The sequence below is a fragment of the Empidonax traillii genome, unplaced genomic scaffold (genome assembly GCF_003031625.1).
Source record: "Empidonax traillii isolate 1590-97213 ecotype Southwest subspecies unplaced genomic scaffold, ASM303162v1 scaffold83:size2986645, whole genome shotgun sequence".
NCBI lineage: Eukaryota > Metazoa > Chordata > Aves > Passeriformes > Tyrannidae > Empidonax > Empidonax traillii.
In genome coordinates, this window is record NW_020955276.1 from 700,252 (window position 1) to 712,291 (window position 12,040).

Genomic DNA, 12,040 nt, shown 5'->3' on the forward strand with positions numbered 1-12,040 from the left:
CGGTGTCCCCCAGTCGCCCCTGGGCCTTCCCTGCCAGGCTGCTGCCTGCCCCGCTGCCCCACGTGTTGGTGCATGGGGTTATTCCTCCCCAGCTGCGGCGTTTGGCATTTTCTGTTGCTGAACTGTATGAGGTTCCTTTTTGGCACATTTCTGCAGCCCTCTGAATTAAATTATTAAAAGAAAATAGTTATTTTGGAAAATGCTAGTGATAAGGCAATAGTAAGAATATCTAGATTAAAAGATTTCCCCACAATAAGGTGGGGAAATACTATCTTTGAGGGAGACCAGAGGAAAAAGGAACAAGAATGCAGAATTTATTTTTCACTTTTCTCATAGGCAAAATGGTGGGAGGGGGTTGGGATCCAGTTATATTCTCTGCAGGTGAAACAAAGCAATTGTACTAGTATGTCATTGCTCTCTGATATATTTTATATAGATAAATAGACATATATAAATAAGTGGGTAAATGTAGACATATTGGTAATGCAGTCTTTGATGAGTGAGACTGTTTTCACTAAGAAAATCATGCATTTTGTGTTAAGAAGAAGCACTGGAATTTGACCATCTAAATGTAAATCCTGTTTGAGACAAGGCATTTTTAACCTACTACCTAAATGATGATAAAGGCAACCTTTGTCCTGTGTCTTGCAGGACTTTACGTTGAGGCAGCAAATCTGTCTTAGCTCATTTAAAATTAAAGCACATCTTTTGCAATAAAGATTTATGTTAAAGATGATAGAACTGCAGGTAGTACACAGCACAACTGTAGCTTGGTGACAGTTAACAATAATCAGAATGATTTAAAAATATTTTCATAAAAGCTTTATAATAGAAACTTGGGGTTAGGGAATTATAAAAAAAACTGGTGAAAAAAGTAATTTGACAAAAAGAAGGAAAGGTGAAGGCCTACATACATTATCATTTTTCTTCTTCATTTTTCCTTCGTTTTTTGCTTCGCTTGAGTGAAAGGAAATTCTGTTGCTTTGAATGGTCTGTCATTTTTTTCATTAGGAGTTTAAATTGAATGCAATCTCTGTTTACACTGAGTCTTTCTGTTTGTCTATCATATTTGTTAGTTGGAAACTCATATTTTCTAGGAATGGGTTCAATTTTCCATGACTATTGGCAGATGTTTCTCTAGGATCTTCAGTGACAATGATGTATTTGTTGAATACCGAGTGCTTGCTAAAAGGGATTTTGCTTTGTGTCAGTGAGTCTGGTTTTTTGTTTGAGAGCTTTAGTCAACAGAAACATACTCCATTTCTTCCACAAATGTCTAGGGGTAGCTTCACTTTGTTTTGAATGCTACTCCCTGCAGTGAATTTTTCTTTGGTTCACTTACTCTTTCCTCTCTGTGGTAGATGAAATGCATAATGCTCTGTTTCCACTTCTTTGATTCATATTTTTGCAAGTTATATTATTGAGTAATTTTAATAGTTGAGCCTTGTGTTCTATGATAGTAGCCATTATAGTTTGGTTGTAAGTAGATTTCATTCTTTAAGTGCAGGTACTGTTTTTGTGCTCAACCTGCCACTTCAGTACCATGATAGGAACATTTGAGGAGATTGGTTCATTGGCCTGCAAGATGGCTTATAGCAAGACTGTGTCAGTGTCTTCACTGGAAAAAGCAGTTTTTATTTATTAGAGAAAAAAAATTTAGAGAATTCTGCTATTTCTGTCTTATTGACATTATCTGCTAATTTCTCTTTCCCTACTACCTTCCCAAACCTAGACAACCTGTGTCTCAAAGCCTCTCTTCCCAGAGTGTCAAAACAGCCTCAACACAGCATTGTTCTAAGTAATTTCATTTACTTAACAGTGACAGAAACTCTTCTTTCCTTTTGAAGTTCCTTCTAATTGGGTCCTTTTTCTTTGCATCGTTTCTGGCAGATTTGCTTGCTTTTTTTTTTTTTTTATTTTGAGAAGGGGTTGGAGAAATGGTTAGGGTTTTTTTGTTGTCATTGTTTGTTTTTTGGTTTTTTGTTTGGTTAGTTGGTTTTTTAAATATCACAATGCTTTATTGCTTACTTAGTTTGGATTTAAATAGTGGTAGAACATTATATATAGCTAATTTCTTTCTGTCTTCTGTTAAGGGGTAAACTACATAAATGGATAACTGCAAATTATTAGAAATTTTTGAGGTTTTATTACCTTTTAAAATACATGGTAGGACCATGTAATTTTCACTGGTATTTTTCTGCTCTCCTCTTTTCTTTCTCTGTAATAGAATTTGAATAATAGGAGAGCCTTGAAAAAAATGATTTTAAGAGCTGGGAAAATCATTATCTTTTCCTCTTTTCAGTTTAGGAATCACGTCTAATATCTGGAACAGGGTACTGAAAATCAAATATATTCCTGTCTGTTCTGACAGTGGCTTGCCTTGTGATCATGACAAATAAGCCTTTATTTGGTCTGGTTTCTTCTTCTCTGTTATCAGGAAGAAATAGTAATATTTTGCAAAGCATTCTGAAATTCCTGGAATGTAGGTGTATAAAACTACATATCTTTTCATTATCTGTTGGAAGGTTTTCTAAATATTGTTCTGCTTTGTTGAGCAAAAACACAAATGAAATTGGATTTTAAGAGTTATGCTGTCCGAAAAGTGATTCAGTAGAGTGAGAATTTAGAATAAATCTGGTTGATGTTAATTTCTGTAAGCCTTATCCTCTGTGAATTTTCAGTTATGAATAAAACTTAACAATTGGAACAAGGAGGTTATTGATATATAAAAAATAGTAGTTCATTTAGCCTGCTGAAAAGCTCAACATTTACAGAAACTACAAAGATGCACATGACTGATGAATTTTGGGCATCTAAGCCTTGGAAAAAATGAGCCAAGCTTTTGCAAGTATTTATTATATGCCTTACAGAAACATTGAATATGAAGGTGCTTTACATGCTTCACATGAGACTTGGCCAGAGCTTTTTCCTCTGATTGGAATTTCATCACATTCTTCTCCTTCCTCCAGGCAGAATTCATTATGTACTGTGATTTACCACTGATAACATGAGTTTGCTGGCTTAAACATCTCCTAATACAAAGATCTAGATGCTAAAAGGTGAAATCTGAGAAAAAAGTGACGTGAAATTTCAGAACATCTTCAAAATGTTTAGAAAAAATTATTTTCTGAACTTTGAAAAGTAATTTATCATTTTAATACTATAAGGACTCCATTTTCTGTCCTGTGCTTAAGAAGCAACACTGAGAAATGCTCAACAGTTCTAAAGTTTTATACAGTAATGGTTTTTAGTTTTCAACATGATTTACCTGTGAGCATTATCATATGTAAATACAACCATAATTTTTAATAGTGGCAACTAGATTTGGAGCTCTGTAAAATTCGAGTTGTAGTGGAAAAAAAAATTCATGGTTCTGTTACCATGAATCTTCAATTATTATTAAATTCAAGCCTGAATTTCAAAAAAACTTCTATAAGTCCTTGACATGAATTCGACTTGTTGGAATTACTTACTGTATCAGTACAAACTGGTAATGTTAGTAGTGATACACAGGTAGACGCATTTTGCCAGAAAATGGTTCAAATAATCCAGTGGAGGTAACAGTTTATTTTAACTGATAAATAGCTATCCAAAATAACAGAAATGTTCTTGTTCCTCAGCCCATTTACTCATACCAGGTGTCTGTCTTCCCAGAATCCCCTTTAATCTACAATATGTGGAGTTCCAATTTGACATTTTTCCCCAGCTGGTATGTTGGAATAGAATTTTAAGATTGATAACTTACTGATTTTCTTTTGATTTTTTGAGAAAAGAGAAGGCACTAGGTTTCCTGTTGTATTAACATCTTACCTGCAATATCTTACTATTATCCCTTTGCTGTAATTAATGATCTAAGGGTATATGCGCTTTATAGGAATTGTTGTAGTTGGGTCATTTATGAATTCCTTTTTTTAATGTTTGATAATACTAGACTTTCTGTAAGTAAACCCATGATAATGACTGTAAAATTTGTGTGAATAAGATGAGCAGTGACATGGTCATTTGTCAGTATTAGGTATTGCACAACTACAAGTCATTGTTTATAATTTTATATATTTTTATTTTATTGCACAGACTGTTCACTTTCTTATTTTAGGAGGTATTATGGTTAATTCAGTTCTGCTGTGGATAGAGATTAATTTGTTTAAAATAAATTCTTATTTCATATGTTCAGAATAATTCCATTTGAAAATACAGAAGTTGGTAGGCAGTTCAAGGTATGGGATAGAAGCTCTCATTTTCTGTGTCTGGGGCAATGCAGTCCAAAGGCACTAAGAAAGGAAACAATAGAGAGCTAAGAGAAGGATGAAGTAAGGGTCAGTTGATGCACAGCAGAGAGGTAAAGACTCCAGGTAAACGGTTTATGTTCTATATATCCCATTCCAGGGATGGACAGAGAAATTAATGTGACTGTAAGATGAAAAAAATTCAGACTAGAAGTACAGACTAAAATCAGAATGAAGAGAAAAAGGTGAATAGCTTATAACTAAATCTTTTGAGGGTTAGGAGTTGTGCCATGGACAACACCAGTACAGGATAAAGCAGGGCTGTGAGGTGGAGCGTTTAAGAAGAGGTGGGGTTTGTTCAGCTGTGTCTTGTCATACTGTTTCTGTTGTCCAGCTTTCAAAGGAATTCCAGGAAACTGGCCACATTTTTGCAATGACAATTGATGCTGATGCAATCAGTTCTATATAATATAAACTGAGTCTTTTTTTGTAGGAATGTGTAGGTGGCATTATGTGTGAGTGCAAAATAAATTAGAAATAAGAATCAAGAAAAAAGCCAGATATTTTGTAATGCACTATTTAAATACTGAACTACTTAAATAATATTGCAGGCTATTTACTTTTTCATATGTAAGTGCAAACAATGAATTTATTAGAAATACTTTTTCTATTATATAGAAAGAACTTCTAAGAGTGGTGTTTTGAATTTCCATTTTTGTTACATGTGACTGGAGGTGTCAGGAAAAGTGAGTGTACTCTCTTGAATTTACCGAAGGAACATTTGCTTTCTTGAAGCTTGCACAGGTGGCTAACTGATACCAAAGGTTTCTGCAACACTGCCTACAAGTTGCCAGAAGGTCAGTGTGAAAATATATCACAACCCAACTCCATAGCAAAGAACAGTTATTGTTACCAGGATTTATTAATTCCTGTCCTCCTATCAAGTACCTGTCAAGCACTTCTGTGGGTAGTCCACAGGAAGCAGTTCCAGTCATAGCACCTTCAAAATGTTTATTATCAGAAAGCATTTTTTTTTCATTGTTTGAACATTATTCATTTTAAGTATTGCAAGAAGAGTGGAATACAGTGCATGAAATAGTCCATTATTGTGCAGTTTAAGTTTACCTGTAAGAGGAATCTAAATTATTTAAAATGTTTGTCTCCAATACATCACTGCTGTTGATACTATGAAGAAGGCTTTAGTCATCATAAGCAGTTAGGAATGAATATCACTGAAAAATAGCTTAATTAAATAATTTTGAGTATGCTTTGTGTATTGAGACTTATATAGCTTTTAAAGAAGGTTACTAGCCTAATACTTGCATCATCCTACTAATTTGTTGCTTTCTTATGTTTTGTAAATATCCATTCTCTCTCTTTTTAAAGAACAGAACTTTTCGTGGTTTCCCTTGACTGTTAATCTCCACATGCTGTTCCATGTGTAGGAAGACTTTAGGTGGTGCTTTTTTTTCTGAAATAATTATGTAAGTGAAAGAAAAAATTTAGCCTAATGGAGTACTACTATTTGTCTTCAGATTAATACTTTGGAAGACTAAAATAGATTTCAGATATGAAAATCACATTTTAATTAAGAAGATCCAATACTTAGTGCAAAATGTCCAAAATCCTCCAGATATTTTAACCCTAGTGTGTTAAATATTGTAACATTGTAGGATAACAACTAATGTTTTGGTGGAGAAGATGCTTTTGTGGATAAAGACATAAGTTCATGTCACAGGTATAACTTCATTGAACTAGAAGAGAAAAATGCAAATCATAAAAGCTTGACTCTGGATATGCATTTCTGTGCTTAAAACTATGGTACTAAGAAGCGCTACTGCCCTTTTACTAGTCAAATAATAAAATAACCCCCCATTTTGCTTTGTGTTGCAGCAAAACACGATATTCTCTATAGATGGAGTATTTTTATGTCAGTTTTAAAAATTTAGTGATTCTGTTTGACTAAAGAGTTTAATAATAGCGATGAAAATTTGAAAGACCTGTAAGACATGTACTTACTGATATAAAATGTTCTTCAGGTATTTCAGGTACTTAAAATAAGTCTAGAAGCTTGTTGTATACTTCTTCATATTTTCCTGAATCAGAGTCCCAAATGGGGAGAATTAAACCTTTTTTTTTTTTTTTTAGTACAAAATAATTATTCTGTTTTCATTCACAAGTAGCAGGTATTTGAAAAAATTCATTTTTCTGAGTTTTTATCTCCCAAGTAATTTTCTCAGATCAAAAATATATCTCACATGTAGTGTGAAGTTCATTCTGTGAAGGTTTGCAGCTACTTATAAATTTTAGTTGAATTGCTTACTGCCAAGTTGGATCTTTGTGGCAAGATAAGAGTGATTGTAACTGTGTCATCAATAATGTTAATAGTAAAAATTTAATAGTAAGAATTGGGAAGGAGTTCTGTACTCTTAAGTATTCTGATTGAAGAATAAGTATCAGACTAATTCTATTGCATTCTAATTGTTTCCAGTACAAAGGCTGTGACATTTAGCTACGCCAAAATCAGCTGCATTTTACATGGCAGTTCAACTACTTTGATTTTGCATTTACTTTTAAAAGAATATTAAAACATGTTTCCAAAATTACTGTGATTCACAGAAGTATCACTGTGAGTATTTTAGTAGGCATTAGTATGTTCATTTTGTGAAACCTCTCCCAAGAGGTTTCTTTACCTGAATAATATTTAGTTTTGTTTTGGAAAGAATCTTTAAGTCACTTTCTTACATTCGGAACAGGAAGCCATAAAACTGCCAGCTCCAAGCCAGTCAAAGAAAGAGAGAATGAGAAAAGAATCAACACCAGTAAAAACCATCTTCACTATCAAAGAACAAAAGATTCTGCAGACTATTTATCAAAGCAATAGTGTTTTGTTGTGGTGTGTTTTTTTTTCTTTTTTAATGGAATCGTTTTAGGGAATATGAGTAGAAATTGTTTGGAGAACATATCTGCTGTTGTTGTCTGATATGTTACTTCCAAGTATTTCCACCCTTCAGTGCCGAAAAGCCTGTCTTCCTCATTTTCAGGCATGCGCTGGTACTGTTGAGCGTGATGTTTCTCTATTGCTTTTTACTCTGAAGTGTATGTTTTTAAAAGTTTTAAAACTTCTAAGAAATTCTACTACATTTCTAATACCCGCCTGGGTTTTTTAAGTCTTTAGCAGTAGTTATATAAAAATGTAGTGGAAACTGATCAAAGATTACTGAAAGACAGAAATTGTGCTGTTTAGACATGATTTATTTTGAGTATTTTCTTATATTATTAACATTCCATCATACAATCTATTTTATTTCTTCCTTAATGCTTCGATGCTGACTCAAGAAATTATTTTCTTCCAAGGAAGTGGAAGTCTTGATGTTTAACAGCAAAATTTTTTCTTTAATAATGATTTTTTATCAGACTGTAGCAACAGGGTTTGAATGTAAAAAGATTTTGTGTGTAAAAGGGAGAGGAAATCCAGTGTTCCTTGTCTTTATGTTACAATTTTATTTTTAAATGTTAAAAGTATTACAGTGGACTTCTATGGACTTTTGCAGTGTACAGAAGTGTCTTAATTGCTTTTTTTTGTTACTGTTCATTGCGACTGATCAAGGACGCTCTGAAAGAGACATACTATTTCAAATATGTTTAAGTTTTTTACAGAGAGTTTTTATTAGTATGTATATGCATGTTGTTTGAAAGGGGAAAATTCTGATGGTATTTTGGGTAAAAACTATAATTAAAGACAGCTGCATAAAATTACAGTTTCTGCATTGAATTTTTTTACTTCTTTCCATTCCATCTCCCATTAGATGGCAGTGTTGTGAATATGCAGCATATTGATGTTGACATACTGAAAGGAATGCAAGCATTTTTTATGCATCTCAGATGCCTTTTCATTATGTATCTTATGAATTTCAAGAGGAGGAAGGGTGAGCGAGAAATGATGGATTGAAGTAGCAGATAAAGAAATTTGCATTCAGTGCACGGAAACCTAACTAGTAGAAAAGTTGCATTCAGTCCTTTGTGTGTTTCAGGTTTTCTATGATTAAACACCCTCCTTGTTTAAAAAAAAAAAATAGAACTAGTTGTAGTAAACCATAGAGCCAGGCTATACATTCACCAGGGTTTTCTATACATCTCTGTTTACCTAAAAGAAAATAGTGTCTCAGTTTTGCAGTGTAAGCTTTATTCAGCTGTAGCAAAGTTCTTTAAAAGTTTTTCCATTTAAGACTGTAAGTTTTAGCCAATCAATTTGCTCTTAGTCTGAAAAAATTGTGCTGACTTTGATGTGGCAAGGTTTTGGTAGTGTAGGGGTACTGCAGCAGTGGCTAATAGCAGAGCAGATCAGGAACTGTCCACACACTGGACAAAGCCAGATCTGGCTGACTCCAAAATGAACCTGCTGCTGCCTAAAGCTGAGCCTGTCAGGAACTCTGGTGGCATTCATGTGATAGCAAATGTAGAAAGAATAAAAATCACCGTGCAGCAGCTGTGAGAGAAAGGAGTGAGGAAAATGTGAAAGAAACATCCCTGCAGACACCAGAGTCAGGAGTGAAGTCTGGGAAAAACTGGCATGAGGGAAGCTAGGTTTAATTTTGCTCTCATTTCTCACTGTCTCTTATTAATTTGCAATAAATTAATGTAATTCCCTCAAGATGAGTCAAAGACGGTAATTGGTCAGTGATCTCCCTGTCCTTATCTCAGCCCATGAAATTTTTCATCTTATTGTCTCTCTCTGTCCTGGGGGACACCTAAGGAGAATTAGCAAGTTGATGAACACCTGGCAGTCAGACAGGGTTAATCCACTATGGTAGTTTATGTGCTGTAAGCATATTGATTTACTTAATGCAGTCTCTTACTTTTAAGTATTTTGAGGTATTACATACAGTAACTTTAGTCTGTAAATTGATTCAGAATCTGCAGTATTCCAAAGGAAGGCTCCTCCTTTGCATTTTCCTGACCACTGAGATTTTATTCAAATAGGTCTAAAGTATTCCACTCACCTGCATAATTTGGAAAGAAAAACAATGCAAAAATTCTTTGAGGGACTAAAGTCAGGGAACAGAGTAAAGTTGATGAAGAAAGTACTGCATGAGATTTTAGGGTGTGTATTGCACAGCAGATCAGATTACAGAGTTATAGAACATGCTTCTAGACCTTAGATGTAATGCTTCTTGCTCTCACTTCTTTTTTTCTCTTTCTAAAGAAAACTGGGCAAAACTGTAACTTGATGTGGCACTTGTATGGATTTATGTTTTAAAGAGTTCAGTGCTGGGACTGTATGTTCCTGTAAAGACCTTTGGGTCAAGTGGACACTACATGAGTTATTTTTAAAAATAGAATTGTGATGGCACTTAAGACAGATGCAGTCTCTGGATTCAACATGGTAGTTTGCTTAAAACTATAAAAAACCAGCTAATCGAGCAGAAGGAAATGCTATTAATTTCTTTTTGGTCTTAACTGTAGGAATTAATGAAACAGTGGAATCCTAATGTGACATATTGTTCAGATATTATCTTCTCTTGAATAATCCTTTCCCTCTGAAAACTGAGAAGAAGGGAAAAGGAAAATTTTGATTAAAGTAGAATTGGTTTCCACATGTGGGATTTTTAACTGCAGTTGTGGCGTATTTCTTTACATGTCACTTACAAGTTCCTGTCTTCTCTTGCAGTGCACTTGTAGGAAAGACATGGTGTCAATATCCATGGATATCTTTGTGAGGAAGTTTCAACCAGACAGGTACCAGCTGTGGAAAAAAGGCAAGGATATATTTACCATTGATCATACAAAACCAACTCCTGGATCAACACCTGAAATAAAGGCCTGGCTACAGAGAAGAAAGAAAATGCAAAACTTTCCCAAGAGGTATTAGATTTCTTTATCCTTATTGAATTGTCTTTATTATGATGTCGATTTCTTTTTGTTTCCTTTTGGCGACTTTCTTTGATGATGTCCTAGTTTTGGCCAGGACAGAGTAAATTTTCTCATGGTAGCCATGAGGGGGAGGAGCTTGGAGCCATGTGGGTGTGTCTAGGTTAGTTTTCTCTACCACCCATGTCACCACTCCAGGGCAGAAGTAAGGGATTCTCACTTCCAAGAGGAAGGGGATGTGGTGTGTGCAGAGGGCCCAGGGACCACAGTGTTCTTTGTCTCCGAAAACTGTGCGGCAACAGGTTGTGTCGGTTGGACTCCATGAGCATTTTGCATGTAATCACCCTCTTATATGCTTCTGTTATTACTATTATTGCTCTTACTGTTCATTTTCTTATTTCATTGCTTTTTCCAGTGAATTGTTATCTCAACCCATAATCTCTGTCTTTTCTGTCTCTCTCTGTCACGGGAGGGAAGGAGGGGAGGGGAGTGGCTGCATGGAGTTTATTTATCAGCTGGGCTTAAACCACAACACGTTTTCTTTGAATCCATTTACTTTAGATGAAAATTGTTTTTTCTGTTTTCTGTATTAAGATGAACTTGAGGACAAGCCAGTCTGTTTCAGAGTGACTGTGAAAAATCAATTCAACTTAGAAGTTATATATATAGCTACAGTTAATGATTACGGAGAGCATTAATGTGCATTCCAGTGTTGCATTTATAATATTTATTTAGTAAAGATTACTGGTGTTTTAGTAAAGACTTCAAGGTGTGGATGGTTGCCATTTTTTCTAGTGACCACTGCAACCAAAAGACAAGGGAGAAGTCTATAAAAAGCTGAGGTAAAGGTTAAATGGGAAAAAGTTATCATAAAGCTGTGGCAGAATCCCATCAGCTGTATGAAGTCTCTAGTAAAAGTCTTAGGCCTCGCTGCCATCTAACTTTCAGGAAATATAACTACCTATTTATCACATCTCACAAGCACTGAAGCCAAAACCTGTCCATGTCTAGCAGAAGTCAATGGCAGATCATAATCTGGCATAAGAAAGGCCTAAATCTGAGTTGTTGGTCCTGACACCACTAAGAAAATTAGGAGAATTAGAAGGTCTTTCAGCTTGTCATTGAAGCTGTAAAAGCTCTGACCTGTTAGAGCAATTTCATAACTAATTTCTTGATAAGCATTATGTTTTTGTTTGCATTGCACAAACATTTTTTGTACACTTGTGCTTTCCTGTCATACTGAACAGGATCTTTATGGATTTTCTTCTTCATTATCTGTTAAAGATCTACTTAATTTCTAGCCAAAGCTGGGCAGTTTTATTGGTATCTGCTTAACTGCATAATGCAGTTTTCTGGGTTGAAGGTAATACTGAATTTTTTAAGACCTTTTTTCTCCTTCAAATCATGTTACAGTGTAGTTGCTTTTTAAATTTGGTTTTAAAAACCAAAATTTCCTTGTTTTCTTTGTTTTTTTGAGGAAAAGGATAGGAAAATCAATTTGTTAAGAAAAGAAGCAACTCTCACTGTAGTGAAACGTTATAGCTGGGTAGGAGAGGTCTGTGAGGTGGAATCACTTCTTGAAGACAATCAGTGAAGCAGTTGAACAGCCAATTTGTTAGTGTAATAATAACTTGGACTCACAGAGAGAGTGATTCTGTTGTTTAGCCAAGTGAGTACCATTTTGTCCTGTAGTAGGTTTCCCTGTGTGTATTGTACAGTGGACATGCAAATTCCCAATTGCACTAGCAGTGATTTATTTGCTAAGTACCCTTACAGATAGCCAATTTTGACTGAAAACAAAGACTTTCTAATAATTATGTTGAAAGTTTTATCATAGGAACACATGGGCTGATTTATGCACTTAGCCCTTCCCTTTCCCCCCACAGTGAGTTGGTTCCGACCCGTATCAATAATTCAGTGAGATTTGGATCCAGGATCTCACA

At 34.8% G+C, this 12,040-nt stretch overlaps 1 protein-coding gene across 1 annotated transcript in view; it reads left to right on the plus strand.

The window, feature by feature from the left end:
- KDM4C (lysine demethylase 4C) overlaps window positions 1–12,040 on the plus strand; it is a 240,246-nt gene that overhangs the window by 109,287 nt on the left and 118,919 nt on the right. The window contains exon 10 of the mRNA XM_027881062.1: window positions 9,898–10,091. Coding sequence (XP_027736863.1) covers window positions 9,898–10,091 — 194 coding nt within the window. The remainder of the gene's footprint in view (window positions 1–9,897; window positions 10,092–12,040) is intronic.